Below are 23627 nucleotides of genomic sequence, written 5' to 3'. Positions count from 1 at the left end.
AGCCGTCGTCCGCACGCCGGCGGGCGGAAATCCACAACAATATGTTTGTGTGCGTGTGTGTGAGTGTGTGTATATGTATATATATATATATATATATATATATATATATATATATACATATATATATATATATACATATATATATATATACAAACATATGTATATACTGTATAACCGGACATAGGGGCGTGCGCCTGCAATCCGACTAGTCGGAGGCTTGGGTTGGAGGATCGCTTGAGGACGGGAGCTCTGCATTGGGCCACGCAATGAGGGGGTCAAGGGCAGCCCGGAATCATGGCGAAGCCCAATCCTTATCCCTGTTTCATAAGAGGCGACCAGGGTTGCACCAGGAACGGCATCCGGCGTAAAACCTATGCCAAATCAGTATGTGGATCATAACGGATGATCTGCTGTGGCGACCCCTAACGGGAGCAGCCGAAAGACGAACAACAACATAAACATATATATATATATATATATATGTATATATATATATATATATATATATATATATATATATATATATATATATGTATATATATATATATATATATATATATATATATATATATATATATATGTGTATATACAGCACACAAAATCATGTACTCTTGATAATATAGGCTTATGATATTCTTCCATTCCAAGCCTTGAGTTACATCGACAATCACAAAAGCCTTATAAGATCAGAAATATATATATATATATATATATATATATATATATATATATATATATATATATATATATATATATATATATATATATATATATATATATATATATATATATATATATATATATATATATATATATATATAGTGTCATTCCGTGCCAACTCACCTTCATTTTCAAAAACCTCCCTTGGTCACCTCCTCAGATTCTGCTGGAAAAATTCTTAAATGTATATCTATATGGCTCTACCCACCATGCAAAAGATTAGCTTTCAATTCCTCATAGTTTAAAAAAATATCTATCTCTAGAGACCTTTGAAATTTGGCCCTAAAAATGCCAAATGTGAAAAACGCATTTTTTTTCAACTTTAGGGGCTTATAATTTTATAATGGACTCCTCTAGAAAGTTAATATTGCAAATATTTACTAATTGGCATCCACATTTTTCAACTATGTCATCAATAGCCTCTGGGATGCATATTTCTCACTCTATCGGAAGCGAAAAATGGCTTTTGGGCCAAAACGAGCTAAAATAATGTGAAACTATAGGAGCCCTCCTGAAAATATGGAACAACTTATAAATTTTTCCTCATAACACAGTGATGATTAGGGTCATTATTTATCCATCGATACAGTTTTGTTGGGATAATACAGTTCGGTGATGAATTATAAAAGTTTTACCATAAGCCCTTGCCTCCGAGGGCTCTAAAATGGACCAATTTTGTCCCCTGGTTTGACCATGAAGCTAGGGGTTTAGGATCTTAATTTTTTTTTCTAAAGATTGCCTCATATAAGATGTGTCTATTGACCGAATAAATTTATGTAACGCCCATGGCTTCATTTTAAAATAAATTTTTATTTACATGCACGTTTTTTATAATTATTCACTTTTTTCATATTAATGAGCTTATTTATCTGAAACTGAACACTCTAGCAAAGTGATACTGCAGATATTTATAAACTGGCAAATGAAATTTAAGGATCTGTTCTCAAAATGCCTGATAAATGCGTATGTTTCTATCTGTAGGAAGTTGAAAATGCCACTTTGACCAAAAATGGTGAATATGAAGAGGGCATTAACTGAGGTTATGTCACAACTTCGATTATTCTTCTCATAAATTAATAAATATAAGTACATTTTTTATTCAAAAATAAATTATTGTAATGATAAATTCTTCTGATGCTGTATCATCAACAGTATGCACAGGACCAGAAACCACACAAGCTCATCTGTCCCAGTTATTAGTCCCAACCCTAACTGAACTGGATGTATACCAGGCTGGGAAATATATTGTTTGTGTTTATGACAGAAAATGGTACATTGGGAACATTGTCACAAGAAATGATGATGAAAATGATGTGTTTGTGAACTTTATGAAGCAAGGAAGGGGCCTCCTCATGCCATTCTCATGGCCTCCAGAAAAAAAAAGAAAGATCAATGCTGGGTGCCATTACTCGACATTCTTTGTGTGGTTGAGGCCCCTGACATAAAATCTGGTGGACATCAGTACCAACTGTCACAGCATGACTTTAAGCATGTTCAAGACCTGTTTTCTAAGATGTAAAATTCTGTGCCTCTGAGTGCAAGATAATCATGATAATGATTGTCATAAAAGATGAAAGGTCATTTAAGAGTTTTCTAAGGGATAAAAATTACGAATATTCATTGTCTCTGTATATCTGTAAATAAAAAAGCTGCAACTTAACGAATCAAATTTGTTGTAATTTATAATTTTCAACTACTTACGAAAGTAATCATTAGCATGTATTTATGAATAAATAACATCCTTATCACTAATGTCGAATAAGAAGCATAATTTAGCCTCATGTGCACCCCTGCAAGTTCACCTTGTTTTGTACCAAGTGGGCCAAATTGCCATATTTGGCTTCCTAAAACTAGGAGTATGTGCTTTCTAGAGACATTCTGATGCCACAATCTGAAATTTTGTATACCAGTTTATAAAATTCTGCCGTAACTCTTTCCTGGATAGTTCCATTTAAGATTTATAAACTTCTGAATATAAAAAAGTGAATAATTATTTAAAAAACCGTGCATGTAAATAAAAATTTATTTTACTATGAAGCCATGGGCGTTAGATAAAATTATTCGGTCAGTTGACACATCTTATATGAGGCAATCTTTAGAAAAAAAAATGAAGATCCTAAACCCTTCGCCACATGGTCAAACCAGGGGACAAAATTGGTCCATTTTAGAGCCCTCGGAGGCAAGGGCTTATGTTAAAACTTTTATAATTCATCACCTAACTGTATTAACACAGCAAAAATGTATCTATGTATAGATAATGACCCTATAATCACTCTGTTATGAGGAAAAAAATTCTAAGTTGTTCCATATTTTCGGGAGGGCTCCTATAGTTTCACCTTATTTTAGCTCGTTTTGGCCAAAAAGCCATTTTTAGCTTCCTATAGAGTGAGAAATATGCATCCCAGAAGCTATCAGATGCCATAATTGAAAAATTTGGATGCCAATTAGTAAATATTTCCAATATTAGCTTTCTAGAGGAGTTCATTGTAAAATTATAAGCCACTGAAGTTGGAAAAAAAATGCATTTTTCACATTTGGCATTTTTAGGGCCAAATTTCAAAGGTCTCGAGAGGTAGATATTTTTTAAACTATGAGGAATTGAAAGCTAATCTTTTGCATGATGGGTACAGCCATATAGATATACATTTAAGAATTTTTCCAGCAAAATCTGAGGAGGTGACCTGGGGACCCTGAGGTGAGTTGGCACGGAATGACCCAATATATATATATATATATATATATATATATATATATATATATATATATATATATATATATATATATATATATATATATATATCGATACATATATATTGTTGCGAATTCTGGCCCATCCGGCGTGCGATCGGCCGCTTGACTCGAATGGCGACCGCGTCGCCCACCGGAACGGACAATTCAGTCGTGACCCTCTTGGAACTACCGCCAGGAGCCAGTCACGGGTGGGGGTTTAACCTCACCACAACCCAGTCCGCATTCTACCCACGCGAAATAGGGTGAATCGCCGAATGTCGAGATACCTAAGTACCCGCGTGGGTAGCGTACCGAGGAGTTGTACCACGGCGCAGGTCGACTTCTCAGACACGAACCGCTTTAGCGGCTCGTTCCGTGCTGCAAGGATAACCGAGCGGAGTTATCGTCAACCTCGATGGTTCAGATTATTTACCGGGCATTTTAAACCCACTATCAATCCCTTACGTGATGCAAGATGGAACTTTCAACGGAGGAAAGGACGAAGCGAAACGGGGGAACAATTGGACAAGCACATTCAATGCGCGACACACGGAAGCACGTATTTACAGCAAAAGAAAGCAGGGAAAGAGTTAAAACCGAATAAGCAATAATTCACAGCACAGTCACTTACACTATTCTACTTTACAGGACACGGCACCACACCATTCATACAAAAACCCAAGAGAAATGATTGAAAAGCGTGACCGTAGGGAGCTCCCCGAGCTGGTGTCCACCGTGATCCGGCTCCGCCAGCAGTGCCGATCCCCTCAAGGTGCCCTCAGTCCGGAGCGACCCAACCAGCACGGTCCGGCGAGCGAGGTCGAGTCCGCGAGCCTCCGCGTCCGCTCGCGCTTCTCCTCAGGAACTCCACTCAGCTCTCCGCGCTCGTGTTCAGCCTTTTCCGCCGAGCTCTCCTCACTCGCTCGCGTTCGCGTTCAACCTTTCCCGCCGAGCTCTCCTCACTCGCTCTCTTTCGCGTTCGGCCTTTTCTGCCGAGCTCTCCTCACTCGCCCGCTTTCGCATTCGGCCTTTGCCGCCGAGCTCTCCTCATTCGCTCGCGTTCGGCCTTTTCCCGCCGAGCTCTCCTCATTCGCTCGCATTCGGCCTTTTCCCGCCGAGCTCTCCTCACTCGCTCGCATTCGCGGTCAGCCTTTTCCCGCCGAGCTCTCCTCACTCACTCGCGTTCAGCCTTTCCCGCCGAGCTCTCCTCACTCGCTCGCTTTTGCGTTCAGCCTTTCCCACCGAGCTCTCCTCACTCGCTCGCTTTCGCGTTTGGCCTTTTCCCGCCGAGCTCTCCTCACTCGCTCGCTTTCGCGTTCGGCCTAAAACTCAACTTCACTGTCCTTCGCGTTTTCGTTCTGCCACTTTTTCTTCAGCAAGCCCCGCCCCTTGCGCTCACGTTCTGCCCCCTTTTTCACAAAGCCCCGCCCCCTCTCAACTCCCGCCCCTCCTTCCAGAACATGCTGGAAACTTCTGGAAGGAGGGGTCTTCCGCCAAATCGGCGATGCTCGCACCGCCGTGGCATTCTTCCTCTTCCCTCGCAGGGTGAAATCCACCGCGGCGGTGCCATTCGTTCGGGGGAGGGGGGGAACGGGGGCCGCCTGCTTTCCCTCGTCGAAGGCCAGGCCTCTGGCAACTGTGTGCCGAGTCAGAACGCCGTGGTTGTTGAGATGGAGTGGTTTGGTGTGGTTGGCGCTGTGGTGGGGATGGCGTGGTTGTTGAGATGCTGTTTGTTTGAAATAAAAGATAGAACAGAAAAATGGCTAACTGAAAGCGTCGCAGCCCGGATGGATCACATAAATTCCCTCTATACAACGGGTTTGGGCTAACTACACATGCACCTATCGAGATATCTCACCTGAGGGCCCTTTATGGTGTAATGCGAATTTCCACAACCGTAACAATATATATATATATATATATATATATATATATATATATATATATATATATATATATATATATATATATATATATATATATATATATATATACTCACCTCCATTCCTTCATCCCTCTATTCTCTCAACTGTGGAACTGACTTCTTATGTCTGTTGTCCCATGCCCTTCCCTCAAGTCTTCCCAGAATGCTACCAATCATTATGGTTCCTCATTTTTTTTTCTCCCATACCCATCCTTGCTCTCATGCCTCTTTCCTTTCTCTCACTCACATACTCGTGCGGTCTTTGTCTCCGTTCCACTTTGATCCTTTGTCAGTCTATTCACTGGCTTCCCTCTGTCGTTTACCTCCTCTTTGAGCCTAAATTTCTGTCTCCAAAAAAACATCAAAACTGTTTTGCGGATTGGTCCGTGTCAATTGGTGGAAGAAGAATGGCAGCCAGGCCACCTCGCTTTGGCTGAGAGCATGCAGGAAGAATATTCTTCTGAGACTCAGTTTTCCTCATTCTTTATCAAATCCTGATAAGAATCCTGATCAGACAAATCTCAAGCTGAACAGCACTTCAGTGTGACTCACTTCCATTAAATTCCAGTAACTCAAATTTGATGAGATTAACATTTTTGAATTGAACGTCATTCTAATGCACTTCGGTAACAGAGCTCATCTTGCGTTCGATCGTGGCATTTGGCTGATTTTGGATAACCAGTGTTCATTTTTTGTTTTCATTAAGTAGAATTTGACTTGACTTTCACTAACTTTGCCTGAATAATATTTTGCTGTGTTTGGCTTATTCCTGTTCAACTTACCTTGAGTTATATTGTGTCCATACATCTACATGCTTTTGTGCGCATATACGAATAGATCTTGTGTTCATGCATCTGTATTGCAGTCATATCTCTCCATGCGGCTATTTCATGATCGTATCTTTCCATTCAGTGTTATGCCGATTGCTTGCCTGTCTTCATTTCGTCATACAGCACTCGTATCTTTAAAATGTCCACAAGATAGAATCTTTAAAATTTCGGATTGAACACCAACCCCTAGGGTTACTTTTTAGAAAAATCTCTCCATTCGTCTGTGCAGAATTTTATTTTGTCCATTCAGCATTCTTTGGTTCCAACTATCTCCACTGATTTCTGATCTACATTCGATAAACGTTATTGTCTTTTGGGTATGCTTTCTTTGTTTTGAGACTCATTTTTTGCTATACTGTACACATAGTGAGATCTGAGGGTAAACATGGGGGGAGCACCATCTATAGGTCTATCTGCTGTTGCCTCTCCATATGCATTCATTATCTCTCTCTCTCTCTCTCTCTCTCTCTCTCTCTCTCTCTCTCTCTCTCTCTCTCTCTCTCTCTCTCTCTCTCTCTCTCTCTCACTCTCTCTCTCTCTCTCTCTCTCTCACTCTCTCTCTCTCTCTCTCTCTCTCTCTCTCTCTCTCTCTCTCTCTCTCTCTCTCTCTCTCTCTCTCTCTCTCTCACTCTCTCTCTCTCTCTCTCTCTCTCTCTCTCTCTCTCTCTCTCTCTCTCCCTCACTTCATTGCCAAGAGAAAATGTCTTTCAACTAGTGGTATGCTGCTGTGATATTTCAGGGACTGTAAGCTGCCGATGCAGCTTTTTTGTTATGTTACTATTTCAATGACCAAATTTTTGGCTATCCCATTTTTGACTCCAGCTTGACTTTAATGAGTGGCAACCCAACAGGAAGTATCACTTGTCAGAGTCAGGCTGAAAATATCAAAAATTAAGCTAACAAATCTGTCACATCGTACCACTTTAGTTCCTGCAGATTTGAGACCACATGATATCATTTCCTTTGCATCTTTGCATTTGTATTATTTCGAAATCATTACATACACTTCTTGCACCCAGCTCTTTAGTGACTGTGGTAATGGTGGATGTCCTCTGAAACAAATAGTCATTACTCATGTATGCCACATTCAAGCACATTCCCTTTTATTTGTTCCATGATTGCCTTGAGAGTTTAACTCGTCAGGCTTTCTAGAAAATGCATCTAATCTTTTAACTGGCCTTATATACTGCTTGGTGACCATAATGTGTGCACTTCACAGCATGAGTATACGCAACAGAATGCTGCCTCTGCTTTATCCAGGTTAACTAATGATTGTACTGATGGTGCCGGTTTATGTACCAGGTTTTGTTGAACATGAATGTAACCCTTGCGTTTATTTGTCTGTTATTGCATTGCAACATATGTGGATTATATTGGGCTACCAGAATAGCTTAGAGGCATGCACACTTGCCTTAGAATTCTCTAGCCTGGGTTAAAATCTTGACCCGCAGCTACAAACTGTCACCCTGTTGTTTCACATCCTGGGAGAAGCATCATTGTGTGTAGTATCCAACAGAGTGATGTTGAATTGGAGGACCCGTCTGCAAGCACTAATCCTTGGTGGACATTAAAGTACCATGCCTGGTGTTGGCTTAACGGTCAAGATGGCTGGCTTAAGATCTTAGTGTCTGGAGTTTGAGCCCCTGTCGTAACGTTAAATAACACCAGGTGGGGTTGACTCAGTCAGGTGCGTTATCACCGGCATCCTGGCCAAAATTACAGATTCTTGCCATGTTCAGTGGAATATCAGGCCTGGCCAGCTGGTTCATGAAAGACTTGGACCAACCCAATTAACTGCATAAGAAGATGGAAATAAATGAGGCCAAATAAGTAGTAGTTGTAGAAGTAGTAGTATTCTAAATTATACACACAGATTGCATAATTACCTGAGCTACATGTCCCTATTAACATGGATCTTGTTTCTGGTTCAATCTGGTTTCGACACAAAAAAGTATTGAACTCATCAATGGAGAGACAAGACGACCTCTCCTTTAAATGGTACTCACATGAGACCTGATTAATTATTTTCTGTCAATGTTTTTGCCAATCTGTGCTTTTCTTTGTAACATGTAATGAAAACTTTTGTTGAATATGCAGGAGCAATCTTCTGGTTTTTTTTGCATCCTTTTTCAGTGAAGCATTTATCTCTCAAAGTACAAAGAGCAGCACACATGTTAAAAAGGCAAATTTGCTTTCTTTTGACAAACATGATGACAAAGCAGACTTGCATTAAGCATTAAACAGTTTGAAATGTGAGTCCTAGTGTGCTGTTTGTAAAAAGGCTATTGCTGCTTTTTTTTACTGGAATAGATCTGTGTGCACGTGCATTTGTTTGCATAGATTCCAAGTTGCAGAAATAATTACCTTATTTTCATTGCTTGCAGGATTAAGCAACATCATTGGCATCATTGTGTACATCTCTAGCAACTCTGGAGACCCCAACCAAGGTGACTCGAAAAAAAGCAGTTACTCATATGGTTGGTCCTTTTACTTCGGTGCACTGTCCTTCATCCTAGCTGAAGTGGTGGGGGTCGTGGCTGTGCATGCATACATTGACAAAACACGGGAAGCACGTTCCCGCTTTCGTCCAAATGGCGTCAAACGATCTGTTTTTTCTCGGCTGCCGAGCCACCGGTACCGCTATCGACGCCGTTCGCGTTCCAGCTCACGCTCTACAGAACCTCCACGCTCGTTGGACGCATCCCCTGGTATGCTAGCTCGCTCATACATGCCTCCACCATTCACCGACATCCCATTGTACACTCTGAGTCGAGAAGCTGTTGTTTCTCAGCCACCACCTACCCAAGGCATCTATAACTCTATCCTGCCACCAACCACAGGTCAGACCTTCTTGCAGGTTCATGATTACCCAGACATGGAGGCTGCAGATGCACTGTCTCTTACTAACAGACGGACTACACCTGTGTAGGTGGTGATGATGAACCAATTTGCAGAATACAAGTACAATGTGAGATTGATGTGAGTGGCAAATAGCGAAACAAACAGTCTGTGTCTGTTCTGACACTATTACTGCTCTCACACATGAATCCTGCGTGGTTGCCATCAGCAACGATATATGATTGAACTCGTTTTCATTCCTGTTCAAAGTGGTTGTTACTGCAGACCTGACTGGAGAAGTGTGGTGGCATCCTGTATAGATTTGCCACATTGTCTGCTTTCTCAAACACCTGGTGTCGTACGATGAGGATTGACCCACGGCTAAGACATATTCTAAACGTTCATATACACACCAATGACCTCAAAATCATGTAGTCTTGCTAATATAGGCTTATGATATTCTACCATCCCAAGCCTTGAGTTACATCGACAATCACAAAAGCCTCGTAAGATCAAGTTTGCTTTGAAATGATGTACAATTGGAAAAGCCACCATCAATGGTAAATACCGTTGTGTGCTGTGTGCTGCTCATAGGTGCAGACCAGCTTTTTAAAGCAGTTTATACCTTTGAGCAAATGCCTATTATGGATATATTTAAAGTATTTCTCAGTGCCAACATATTTAAAGCCTTATTTGTAAATTGCTTTATAGGCCACTATATTTACGAACATCACACTTGTTTGTATGTAGTTTAATCCCCAACAGAATGATCTGTGAAGCTTATAAAGTGAGACTTGACAACAGCATCTGTCATCAAGTGCAGTAGGTGGTGGTGGTGGTGGTGTTGGTAGCAGTGGAGGTCCATTCTCTTGATGGAGCATTGAGATGCTCTCAAGTCGTAAACGTTTCCGTGGCTCAGAAAAAATCCTGGACAGGTTGCCACTCTGTCACAGGGTGTGGAAATTTTTTCCCTGAATAGTCATTGGAATCGAACCGGCACCAGAGAGAGCAATGCAACAAGGCATGCTCACTCCACCACCGAGTCACTAAGTACAGAAGGCATCAAATGTATGCCAATGCACCAGCAGACAGTGTTTCTACAGTGGGTCAGAGTATCAGCCAACAAAGTAAAAGCAAGATTATTGGTCTTTTTATCAGACAGCGGAATAACCAAGCAAGTGTTTACTATTCAAACACTTAATGAAAGCCATGATGATGTCGGTATACTTGGTAATTCTTTTTGAAATCTTTCAAAATTCTGAAGGACAGGTGTTTATAACTCACCATAAGCCTTTCTGACACCACAAATGAGGCACCAAAGGGATTTCATGTCGTTTGGCTGCGACGACATGGACTAAGTAACCCAGATGTTCGGTTACAGGGCTTTGGCTTAACCTCCTGGTTTGAGTCATTCCTCCTTTGGCCGTATGAATGGACGATAGACAAGGCAGACATTATTCATATAAAGCAGCAGTTTTTATATTATCATTAAATGATATACAAAAGAAAAACTTGACTTAAAAAAAGACTTATCAAGTGAATTAAGATTTGTATATCCAGGGATGAATTGTACTATAAAGAGGAATAATGATGGTTGTGCTGGATGGATATCGTGCCATAAGGCGTGTGAGTAGGAATTGATGTAAAATCCCATCATGCAGATTGTGTTGTTAAATGCACTTCCCATTTCTGCCACCCACATTGTTATTTGTTCTAAATAAATTTTGATCATTTAAGAAAAACCTGAAATGAGCATAAAACATTTCAGGTAAACCTTAAGGGCAATTTCATATATACCAGCAGACTATCTGTTCCCATTATACATGTTGTGTGACTTGCATATATAAATGTTTGTGGTTAGGGTCGCTGTTTACTTTAGTACTCCTGAATGCTTACTACCCTTATAAGCAATAGGTTATCACTTTAATGAAGTCCTGTTGGCCAAGTGTTTCTTGTTTGCCATGTCAAAAGGGAATTGTTGCGTATACGACTGACTGTCTCACCCTGCGGCACAAGAAAAATACAAATCCATGTTTACACAACTGTCTGCATTGTCTATGAACTAAAATGAAAGATATGAAAAACGTTTGTAAAGGTAACAAGTGTGGAACTGGCCTATAATGTATAATAAAATTCCGATAATACTTCCTTTATGCCGTGTGTTTTATGTGAGTTTATGCACTTGTCAAATACCTTCAATTGTAGTTTTCGTTGCATGGCTTTGGTGGATTCAATAAATTCTCAGCAGATGCTTTAAGTAGCTCTTAACAGACCATCTGAAGCATCCATCATTATGTACAGCACTAATATAATTCAAGCTATGCAGTAGAGTAGCACAGGTGCTCCTTAAAGTGCTGACTTACTGTAAAAAGAAAGTGCACCTCATGATGCGTGCACGTTTTCAAACTGATAATGGAAACTTGCAGGTTATAAAAGTTCTGAAACGACAAGTAATTGCAACAAGAGATGAATATATTTTTGGTATATATTGGATTATTACGGAAGAAACTATAAGGGCAGTCGGAAGAGTGCATACCTCCGCCACGCAATGCCTGATCCAGTAGAACATATCAGGCGTAATAAATTTTTGAAATATCGTGCAATATATATCGTTTTTGGCCTCATCTCTCAATAGTGAAGAATCACTTAGAAAATAAAAAAATTCTTATCCGGATCTGGATTCCGATTCTCGTGAAAATCGAATCAATTTGTCCTTGTCAGACAACCAACCTGTCCACCAAGTTTCGTCCGAATCCATCCAAAACCTTTTCAGATATCATGCTATATATCATTTTTGCCCCGGTCCCTCAATGGTGAAGAATCACTTAAAAAAATCCAAGTGGCCGGATCCAGATCCGGATCTTCACCAAAATCTAATCAATTCGTCTTGGTCACACACCGAACCTGTGCACAAAATTTCATTTGAATCCATTCACAACTTTTTGAGATATCCAGCACACAGGCAGACAGACAAACAAACAAGAAAAAGACGTCATGCAGAGCACGATACTTTCAAAATCCACTCCCCTCTCTAAAGGTTGCCATGGATACATCAAATTGTCCGTTTCATTAAGGTTAAAATTGACAATCTTAATCAAAGCTCTGGTCAATCGGATGGAAATTGATTATTTTTCAGATTGAAATTGATGATTTTAGAAGTTTAACCTTGAGTTGACCTTTTGACCTCAAAAATAGTTGGTTTCCCAATTCAGCAATGCACTATGCAATTGCTGTTTGATTTTCAAGACAATCGGATGAAAATCGACAATTTTTCAGATAAAAATTGAATGTAGAAGTTTGACCTTGAGTTGACTTTTGACCTTTTGACCTCAAATAGTTGGTTTCTAAATTCAGTGATGCAATATGCAATTCCTGTTCAACTTTGAAATCAATTGGATGAAAAATTGTTTTCAAAATTTTACCTCAAGATGGCCTTTGACCTCAAAATCAATCGGTTTCTCAGTTGAGACTACGTCTCCACCTTGGTAAAGTTTCTTAACGATCGGTTTAGAATTATGACCTGCAGGCGATTGACAAACAAACAGACAGACAGAATAACAAAATCGACTGGCCAATATACTTGAAAAATCTTCGATTTTGCAAGTAACAAACAGACAGGCAGAAAGGGGTGAAAACGTAACTTTCTTCCACATTCGGTGGCAGAGGGAACAAATAAATTATACAATGCACGAGTGCTTTGCGTGTTGCTGCTTAATTTCCAGGTTAATCAGATCGAAATTGACGATTTTCAGATGAAATTTTATGATTATTTATGTTGGAGTGTGATATGATTTCTTTATTAAGAATACAGAATGCAGGTACCGTATATAAAATTTCGTTCACAGAAGTTGCTGAATGTGTTCGCTGGATAGAGACTAATGGCATTAATTAATGGAGTTGTGTCGAGCAGCAGGTTAGCATCACTGCAACAGATGGAAAATGTGTCATCCACATACCGATTTGTCTTCCTTCACCAGCAAATTCAATTCACTGTTGCGAATAAGTTGCTCGGTTTATACCACAACATGATGAAGAATGCCACCAAGGAATCGTGACAGACCATAGGGGTATCAGGCAAGTAAGTTGCACAAAGACCACCCGGCCAGATGTAACCACATGGATGGGGATACCATCACAATGAAGCCGCCAACATTTCGAGGATAGCTGATAGTTTTTCACAGATCAGCACCGAACAGTTATCGCTGTCCTGTGGTTCAGCAGGGCTATTTCCACAATGGTTATAAAATAAGATGATTCATTTAATTGTCTACATGGATGTCCAAAAATATGGATCGTTAATGCAATTAAATGGTGGCACCACAAGATGAGCTGTTCCTCATGAGATAAATAAGTACAGTAGTTTATTATACAATAAATGGGATAACATAAATCACAACAAAACTACAAGACAATCGCCTATTGTCCCCGTAGGCAACACACACCTATAGCTTAATTTTTAGGGAAAGGCATGTGGTGAGGAACCTGTAGCTAGTGCAGAACAGCTGAAGCATGAAGCTGAACAGAACATGCACTGTGTTGTGTTGCCTCATCTCCATCAGGGCAAGAGCAGCAGCCAGACAGCGGACCAGAGAGTCAGGGTGAGCCAGCAGCTTGTGACAGAAAGGTGGGCAGTGCTTGTGCAACCAGATAAACCAGAACCAAATAAACCAAATGCAAAAGTAAACCATTAAAAGAGCTGGTGCAAGACAGCGAGTGTCAGACAGACTGATTTATGTTGGGGTCAGGGTTTTATACCAAACCCCTGCCCTGCCACAAGTCTCTACGTGCTGAGGATAACCAATGAATGGCACAAACATCTCTACTCTGAGATGCCCCAATCATTACCCCAGGAGTTATACCAATCACAGGCCGAAGGGCCTCTTTGTCTCCGACTCAACCCCCCCCCCCCACAAGTCTACGCCCACCATTCTCAGTCTGATTCTCTCAGGAATCCCTGCATTGGGGGCTCCACATGTATCTCCCACTCAAGGACATGCGCCAACTCCAGCCTCAGCAAAGAACAAGTCTGCGCCCCTCATGTGCTGACGTACAGCCACAGGAAGAGGAGTTATCTCCGTATTTTGGTGGGGAGACATTCCGTGTTGCCCCCATCCTACCCGTCCTCACCCGGTTCCACAAAGGAGAACAAAAAAATGGGACGTCTTAACCAAGCTGTCTGCACATCAGACAACACTTATCGTATTGTGGGAAACATATAAAGACTCCTTACCTGAACACACTCCTTATGACAGAGAAGAGTTATACAGGAACACAAACATACGCATTGTCAATAGTCGTAATCTAACTATTTCCTCCTCCCCCATAATCATAACAATATCCTGGTTTCATTGGTTGCCTGTTTTTGGTCTTTAAAATTGTGTACATGATCCTCATTTTTTAAAGTATACATGTAACTTGTGTTTTGGCAACGATATCAATGTACGTATGTTAAACCTTCCTCCTGTCCTGTGGAATTAAATCAAAACATCTGACACTGATCTTGGATTTATTCCACCTGAAGAAGGCAATTTGAGCCACAATTTTCTTTTGTAGATTGCCAAAATATTGTGTATGTAACACAATTAGAAGAGGTCGAAGAGCTGTCGTATCTTCTACATACATATATCTATCACAAATAGTACAGACATTTTAGCAGAAATATTTCGTCAACCTCACACAAATTGCAACAAAAGCAAACTCAACAGATTTTGGTTCCTGAATATGTCCTCAGTGACAGAAAAAAAGTCCTAAGGGATCATCTGGGGGGAAAGTCCTGAAATCATGGAAATCCAATATGGCCGCCAGCCAGCTTCTGGGAAAATGAGAAAATTGTAAAGATTGATATTTTAATATGTAAATATATGTTTTTCTGCATTCTAATTGTTTCTCGTTATGGTCAGTATATTGATATATAAGAATAATTATAAAAAAAAGTGAAATGTATTGAGGGTAAAATAAAAAATTATCGCTTTTTTGTCAAAAAAGTCAATATTTTTTCCCTGAAAAATATTTTGACTTAAGAAAGTTTGTTCATATAAGAACATATGTATCCCCAGGCAAACATACTATATATTTCCAGATACAGGGACATTAGTACTATCCTCTGGTGAAAGAATTAACACACAATATTAATTTTTATTGAATTTATTTCCATTTGCCTACCCCTTGCCTATGGGAAGTGATCTGAAAGGGATTGTCCTACGCTTGGGCGGCTTCCACGCAGAGATGAGTTTCCTCGGATGTATTGGACACCTCATGGTGTCATCCGGGCTTCAAGAACTGATGGAGTTGATATATGCCCCTAATGCAGTGATTCATATGTTTAGTGGCAAGGCCATTGCCCGCGCAGTTCGCCCACACCTAATTCTTGATGCAGCCCTCAATGCCTTGCTGTTGACAAATGTGCTCAATGCGCCTCTACCATGCCTACCTGAAACATCAGACGGCAATGGGAATGAAGATCCAGACTTAGCCGAAGCAGCTGCAAGGCCGCTACATAACCAGCATACAGATCTAAGCAATAATCCAGACTTCAACGAAGCTTGTACCCTCTATGAGAAGCTGATGGCTGGGACACTGTCTGTGGAAGAAGTATGCAAGTCTGACGTCTTGAAACGAATCAAAGACCACCTTCAGAAGCATGCCGAGTCTGCAAAGATATTTTCTAGAACTTCAGCGCTCTGGGTTCAGTATATGGACATGCTAGACATTCTACGCAAATACATCCGGGCAGAGCGCACTGGGAACTGGGCACTACATCTACAGGCCATCCAGGAAATGCTGCCTTACCTGGCAGCCTCGGGCCACAACCTGTATGCCAAATCTGCGAGGGTGTATCTGCTGCAGATGTCCAACCTCAAAACTCAACATCCCAATGTCCAACAACGTTTTGATGAGGGGTTCCATGTGGTTCAATGAAGTGATCGCCTGTGGGCAGGTCTTTCATCTGACCTGATCATCGAACAAGTTCTGATGAGAAGTTTGAAGACCAGTGGGGGTGAGGAATGACAGAGCAACAACAGCTGTTATGGCTACTATCAATGCCTGCCTGTGCAGAAATAAACCAGGCAATGCAGGAGCTCACAGGTGTGAACTACAACACTGGAGAACAGAAGAAGGACATGACCAAGGCAAGACAATCTCGTGACTGGAAGGACACACTATCAGCTTTTCAGTATTTACAGGAATGGAATCCGTTTAGTAGTGATCCACGTCTGAGGAACATTGCCACTGGAGTTCATGCACACCCCACCGTCAACGTCGATACAGCACATGCTGTAGGAGCCAAAATATTGAAATCTATGGATGGGAAAACACCTGCCGAGTACACATTTAAGAGGAAAGACCAAGTTGTCACCCTCGGCATGAAGTCATCTGTCAAGATTGATGGAGAGCAAGTCCAGGTTGACCCACAACTCCTCTTCCAGAGACTGATCACTGTTACACAGACAGCAGAAGAACTGGAGTCGGCCTTCAAATACGAACTGTGCAGCTATCCACCAGCCCTCTTTGATTCCTCTCTTCAGCTCCGAGAAGCACACAAGCCAGTCTTTGCTGCTGCCATCTGGGATCTTCTTGGATCCGATGTCCCAGCCGGTATCCCCAATGATGGGCAACAGTATGTTTTGGATGGCGGGGCACTTGTTCAACGCATTCCATGGTCTCGTGGATCTACATAAAGAGACATATGCCACCAGTACACTGATTATGTAACGAAGAAGTACGGAGATGCCATAGTCGTGTTTGATGGTTATGAGAGTACCAACACGAAGGACATGACACACCAGAGACGGTCTAAAGGGAATGCTGGCACTACTGTGACATTTACAGCTGACATGCATCTGTCTCACAATGAAGAAGGAACAGTTTCTTGCCAATAGGCAGAATAAACAGCGATTCTTTTTTATGTCAAGTGAAAGGCTTCAGAAGAAGAACTGTGAGACACACCTTGCCTCAGGGGATGCTGATCTCTACTGTCACCAACACTGTGCTAGTTGGTGATGACACAGACCTCCTTGTCCTCCTATGCTACCATGCAAGCTTAGAATCCCATGACCTCTTATTTTGTCCCGAGCCAAAGAAGAACACGAAGAAGCCTCGCATCTGGAACATCAAGGCTACAAAGAAAATGATTGGTACAGACTTATGCAAGCACATACTATTTCTACATGCAGTTCTTGGGTGCGACACGACATCTCGTCTTCATGAGATTGGAAAGGGAGCTTCCCTCAAAAAGTTCAAAGCAAACAACACATTCCGTGAGCAGGCCAAGGTTTTTGATACATATCCAGCTTCCGTATGTGATGTGGCAGATGCAGGAGAAAAAAAACATTGGTGATAATCTACAACGGAAAGTCAACTGACACCCTGGACACCCTCCGGTATCAGCGGTACTGGGACAAGGTGGCTTCGAGCTCCTCTCACGTGCAACCACAGACGTTAGCACCATCATCAGAAGCAGCAAAGTATCACAGCCTGCGCATGTATCTGCAAGTCCAAGAATGGAAGGGATGTGCACATGAACTTCTTCTGACAGATTGGGGTTGGCAGAAGTGTGACGAGGGTTTTGTGCCACTTCAGACATCAATAGCTCCAGCTCCTGAAAAGATGTTACGTGTCGTTAGGTGCAACTGCCAGGCTGAATGTAGCACCATGAGATGCACATGCAAGAAGCACAACATTGAGTGCACTCCAGCTTGTGGAAACTGCAGGGGGGCTCCAGCTGCACACACACACTCCAGGTGACAATGATGAGGATGATGACGACATTGTCGAGTTCTAACTTTAATACGCTTGATTTTTCTCAACATGTATAGTAAGTTTATAATGGATGTAGTTTCTGAGTTTAATGCGAATTTTAATTTTCATTTCAAAACCTTCGTCAGGCAGATGTGATTGCCCCTCGTGGAATTGTGAATTTTGTCATGTTTCAATGATTTACAAAATTATATTGTATTGCCATAGACTTGATTTCATCTTGTGTCTTCAACATTTCTTTTTTTTTTGTCCAGGAGCCAAAATCAGTATCAGGTAAAAAAAAATTTTCGGGACAAAATATTGACATTTTTGAACAAAAAAGCTATAATTTTTTTATTTTACCCTCAATACATTTCACTTTTTATAATTATTCTTGTATATCAATATACTGACAATAACCAGAAACAATTAGAATGCAGAAAAACATATATTTACATATTAAAATATCAATCTTTACAATTTTCTCATTTTCCCCAAAGCCAGGTGGCAGCCATATTGGATTTCCATGATTTCAGGACTTTCCCCCTAGAGGATCCCTTAGGACTTTTTTTTCTGTCACTGAGGACATATCCAGGAATCAAAATCTGTTGAGTTTGCTTTTGTTGCAATTTGTGTGAGGTCATCCGACATTTTGCCTGTACTAAAACATTTACATTGAAATACCAGATGTGAAGAGACAGCGTGGGATCTGCCAGGTCGACAGTCTTTCCCCCCTCTTGTATTTTTCGGGCTCTGGCCCCATGTGTCACCTCATCAACAAACAAGGACAAAGATTTACCCCAACAACCAATAGAAGAACATCCAAAGAAACAGGAAAGGTGAAACACCTACGAGACATGGATGATTTAAAGCTCTTCACACCAAATGACGAAAAATTGACAGAACAACTAAAACTAATGAAAAGGTTCTCTGAGGACATTCAAATGGAATTTGGACTAGAGAAGTGTGCCAAGTGCACATTTGTAGAAGGTAAACCAACAAAAAAGGACAAAATAAAAATTGACCTTGAAACTGACATTTTGAAATAAAAATTGAAAGTTTGTGTCCAGACTGCTACTTGGCTCCGGACGCGTCCGGGCAGTGTTTGTCTCCGGATGCGTCTGTGCGGTGTTTGTCTCTGGGTAGTATTTATAGAATGACCGGTGGAAAATGGATTTCAGACATTATTTTGTTTCCATCTTCTCTGTTATTCCATGCAGAAGCATTTTGATGAGATGGTATGAATCGTAATTAACACTCCACCTCTCGCTGCCTTCCCTTCCCTTCCCCCACTCTTCACTCTCCCTCCCTCCTCACGCCCCCACCCCTCCTCACTTCCCCTCCCCCTTTCCCCCTCCACCTCCTCACTCACTCCACCTCATTGATCAAGGCAATTTTGTTTCTCGTGGAGCTGTAGAAGTCCCAGCAAGTATACTGCCCTGTGAAAGTGGGCTTCTGGTAGACGGATGTTGTGAAACCAAGGTTGGATCTATCAACCAACACGTCCACAAACGGTAACGTGTTTGACGATTCCAGCTCCGTGGTAAACTTCAGCACTGGATGGAGAGTGTTGAGCCATGCCTGGGACTCCTACAGCTCCACGAGAAACAATGTTATTTATGAGTTTTAGTGCCGATGTGAAGCTCGGTACGTGAGCCACACAAGACTAAGATTGGCTGAACGGATCAAACACCACGTCCCTTTGGCAATTCGAAGAAAGATTGTGAGGGTGATAACACAACCAGTGCGAGCATGCAGAAATATCCAGCAACCACCGGCCACTGCACCTGCTTCATCTGTCATTGCACAGCACCTGGTTGCCAACCCTATCTGTGCAGACCAGTACAATGAGCCGCGGTCGGAGCGCATGACCGGAAATGAGCGGTCGTATCGAAATAAAAACCGGACACGTGCCAAGACCCAGGGTCTATTGTGTCTGAAGAAGCCGGCTGTGATGCCGGCAAAACGTTGCCTGAGACCGGGTCTGTTCTTGATTCTTTTGTTCAAATTAGCGAAGTCGATCTAGTTTTTTTTTAACTTTTGGTTGGAAGCGCCATCTTCTTTTAAAAAAAAAATTGTTACGGATTTCAGAATCCGGTCTGATGAATGCATTCACACATCCAGGTCCTCAGACAGTTATTTCCTTAAATGCATGTTCAGATTAGCCCCATCCCCATGTCTAATGGGATCTTAAATGTGATGCATTGAGAAGGGTAAAGAATAGATCCCCTCTCTCATGGAAAGCTTTTTTCTTTACGACATGTTTCGACACATTTCTTTTTCGAGCTCTAAAGCCCACCCTTATATTCCTCAGCAACATTCTTTCGCGAGCTCCGACGCCCGCCTTTCTTGAGGGTGCACGGGTCGTCATGGTGAACGTGCGCGGGTGGGGCGGGGTGAGCTCAGGGCGGGCTGCGCCCGCGGAGACAGCCCACAGATATAAAATGAATGGAGTTCCATTCTGAGGCGAGAGAAAGCCAGGGAGGGAGAAGAGAACGAGAAGTAAGCTTGAGAAGCGAGCAAGAAGCGGGTGTAAGTGTGCAAAAGAGGAGAAGGAAGCGAGAAGTGTGGTGCACGTGTGGGTGTGAGCAGCGCCGCCAACAAGTGAGGCACGGGTCAGTCACCAACAACACCAGCGTCTAAACCTATGACGGACGATCTCGGTGCCCTCCAGACGTCGACTGGCGTTCAAGGCTGTTCACGAGAGGGTGCACGGCAAAGGCTGGGTGCTGGCGACGGACGTGACACGCACGGACGCATTTTCAGGACGTTTTCGCTTCACGGACGACTTTCTGGTGGGTGAGTGAGTGAGACGAGTCTCCCCCCCCCCCCCCCTGAATGATCTGCCCGGTACCCTTTTCTGTGTTTTGCTGTAAGTAAGTAAACCCCCGATAAGCATCTGCTCTTTGTCTCTTTCCTGGCATTTTGATTGATTTTGCGTTGAAATTCTTTATTTACCTCAGTAAACAAAAGGTTCTTTTTATTTATTTATTTTATCATTAATAAATTATTTGTCGATTTCCAACCTGTCCGTGTTTGTCCTTTCCCTTCCATTGGTCTGGCATTGTCCGAACCGAGATAGACTGGGAGGTAATTACCACAGATTTTATTATTTTTAAATCGTCGGCACGCACCAGCGGTTAAAACGCTCGGCCGCCCTAATTAAAATCTAATCAGATAACATTGGTGTCACCTGGTGTTGGCTCAGTGGTTAGGGTGGCGGCTTGGGATCCTATGGATCCTGAGTTCAAGCCCCGTCGGCCGCTGCATTCAGGGGGTTGACAGCCTGTCGGACTTCCGAGGTCGGTGAAATGAGTACCAGTTACAGTGTGTGTACTGATAGATGGGGCACTGCATCAGCGATACAGTCGTGCTTCAAGAAATGATAGCTACCCCCGCAGCTAAGCTGCCATACGACCACCACCACAGATAACATTGGTGCTTGGTCGAGGGCGCGCTCCCCGCTCAGGTAACCACGTGACCTCTAGTTAAGCGGAATAATGAAACAGCGGACACTAGAACTCGTGGTTGACTTGGTGGTGTTCGTGGTTTTAAAACAACCCACCGTACCACAACGTTAATTGTGAGCAGTGGCCCCAGGTCCGGCTCTACCGAGGACAACCAGGGATTAATCCCCCTGAGTAACAACTGGTGTCTGTGTTGCGGTGCGGCCACCCATCCACCGTGGCCGCAACAATATATATATATATATATATATATATATATATATATATATATGTATGTACACAGTAAAGAGGCGACCAGGGTTGCGTCAGGAAGGGCATCCGGCGTAAAACATGTGCCAAATCACTATGCGGATCATATGGATGATCCGCTGTGGCGACCCCTAACGGGAGCAGCCGAAAGAAGAAGAAGATAATATGTACACAGTACAGTATATGTATTTTTTGTCAAGTACCCAGGGTTGCGGGGTAACCACGAGGGATGGGCTGTCCCTGGTTCCTCTCCTGACTCACTGGGAATCGCAGGCCGTCGCACACAAATAGCTTTGTGTCGTGGCGGGTCGCTAATCGACCGCGAATGCCAATAACTTGACCATGTGACCCAGTGTCCTCCGTCTAACAACCATTTAACTTGGAACACATGGTTGCTTTATCGGAGAATCCTGCCCTCAATGCGTGATTGCTTTACTTAAAGGTCCCTGACATGCAAAATAAACTTATTTATAAATTGACTTGACCTGCCTCGTGAAGAAATCACCCATTTCTTTTTTTAATCAAAAGTGGGATAATTAGAGCAATATTTCGATCATTCCTGGAGCTATTCATAACTTGCTATGCCCCGCCCCTAAAAAAAATTGACTTCAGCGAATCTCTGCATGACGTCACATACAGTTACCCGCACAGAGTGGATTGACTCGAGAGTCGAGACATCGCGCGCCTTATACAGTACCTACAAATGCATTTTGCACATGTTAGTGCAATCTCTGTGATCGTCTTAATTCCAGTGATTGTTTCGCAAAAGTTTTAAATAGTTTTAGCCGTACTTTCGAAAATGCCTGCAAGATGTATCGTATCAGGATGCAGCAATTCAAGCAAAGACGGTGTAAGCCTTCATGTATTCCCGAAAGATGATAATCGTCGGAGAATATGGACATCTAAAGTGAAGGTACTGCTTAGATTGTCATGCCATTCATTAACATTTAGCCAAAATGCTAGCCTGGTGTTGGCTCAGTGGTTAGGGTGGCGGCTTGGGATCCTAGGGTGCTGAGTTCAAGCCCCGTCGGCCGCTGAATTAATACACAAGGGGATTGACTCAGCCTGTCATGCTTCCGAGGTCGGCGAAATGAGTACCAGTTACCAGTACCAGTACAGTGTGTGTACTGGTAGAGGGGCACTGCATCAGCGACACAGTCGCGCTTCAAGAAATGATAGCTACCCCGGCAGCTAAGCTGCCATACGACCACCACCACCAGCCAAAATGCTGTAATAAAAGAAAAGGGGAAAAAATGTTTGCACAATTATGAAAGACAAACTTATCTGTCCTATTACACGGCCTCATATCCTTGGGACTCTTACGCATTGACTTATACATTGTGTGCATGCTAATACAAGTTACTTGTCAACTCGAGAGTCTAGACTAGTCCATTAAATCCGTCGTCTGTCCAACTCGGCCGATAAATCTGACATGCTGTAGCTTTATTTTATTATTGTCTTTTTTTCATTGTTTTCTACTGGCGCAACATGACGATAGTAGGAATAAAATAAATATAAATGCAATAGAACGTCAGATTTATCGGACTACTTGAGACAATTGTGTCACAAGGTGTGTTCTGCACACAAGTTTTCATCGTATCCGGACAGCGAGGTTGCTTCGTTTTATGAGCGGAGAGATACGGCCGATGACATGCGCCGGCCTTGTTTGTGATTAATTTGCCATGGCGAAACATGTCCGCTGCGCTGGTCACGTCATGTCACTAAAATATTTCTGATATCGAGCAGTATGCAAGTCGAATTTACATTGTTGAATTACGAATAGGATTTAGTCTAACCAGTTGTTATTGCCAAGTCTTCCTTCGATGTCCTCCCGATCATCATGAACTCCGGGAATTTCATCGCCAGTTTCCTCTGCTTGTCCTGCTTCGGGCTCGACCTGCTAAGGCCGTATTTCATTTCCAGCTGCCTAAACTTCACCTCCCGCGATTACCTTATCCGACAATTCTCCATGTGATTCAGACCAAAATCCTTCATTTCTCTCACACTCACTGTCGTTACCAGACAAGTGAAAGTCCATGTCATCCATTATTCAAAACCAAATGTTTGATTTTTTTTAAAGCAGAAATGAACGAAGCGATTGAGTCGACCAATCAAATGTGGAAACACACAGGA

At 42.2% G+C, this 23627-nt stretch overlaps 1 protein-coding gene and 1 long non-coding RNA gene across 8 annotated transcripts in view; one reads left to right on the top strand and one right to left on the bottom strand.

The window, feature by feature from the left end:
• LOC147034710 (voltage-dependent calcium channel gamma-2 subunit-like) overlaps positions 1 to 11195 on the top strand; it is a 233714-nt gene extending 222519 nt beyond the window's left edge. For 6 of the 7 annotated variants that reach the window (XM_085887508.1, XM_085887536.1, XM_085887532.1 and 3 more), the window contains one exon: positions 8589 to 11195. In XM_085887508.1, the coding sequence (XP_085743634.1) occupies positions 8589 to 9133 (545 nt within the window). In that variant the 3' untranslated portion in view covers positions 9134 to 11195. The remainder of the gene's footprint in view (positions 1 to 8588) is intronic. The other variant, XM_085887517.1, reaches the window with a different exon arrangement.
• Positions 11196 to 19205: 8010 nt separating this feature from the next.
• The window catches only part of LOC147034708 (uncharacterized), a 46632-nt gene continuing 42210 nt past the window's right edge, over positions 19206 to 23627 (bottom strand). The window contains exon 3 of the long non-coding RNA XR_015059923.1: positions 19206 to 20239. This is a non-coding gene — a long non-coding RNA (uncharacterized LOC147034708). The remainder of the gene's footprint in view (positions 20240 to 23627) is intronic.

The sequence above is a fragment of the Eptatretus burgeri genome, chromosome 1 (assembly GCF_056783735.1).
Source record: "Eptatretus burgeri isolate ZD-2024b chromosome 1, Ebu_testis_v1, whole genome shotgun sequence".
In the NCBI taxonomy this organism is placed as follows: Eukaryota; Metazoa; Chordata; class Myxini; order Myxiniformes; family Myxinidae; genus Eptatretus; species Eptatretus burgeri.
Note: the sequence above shows the minus strand (reverse complement) of the source record. Positions and strands in the feature narration are given on the sequence as shown.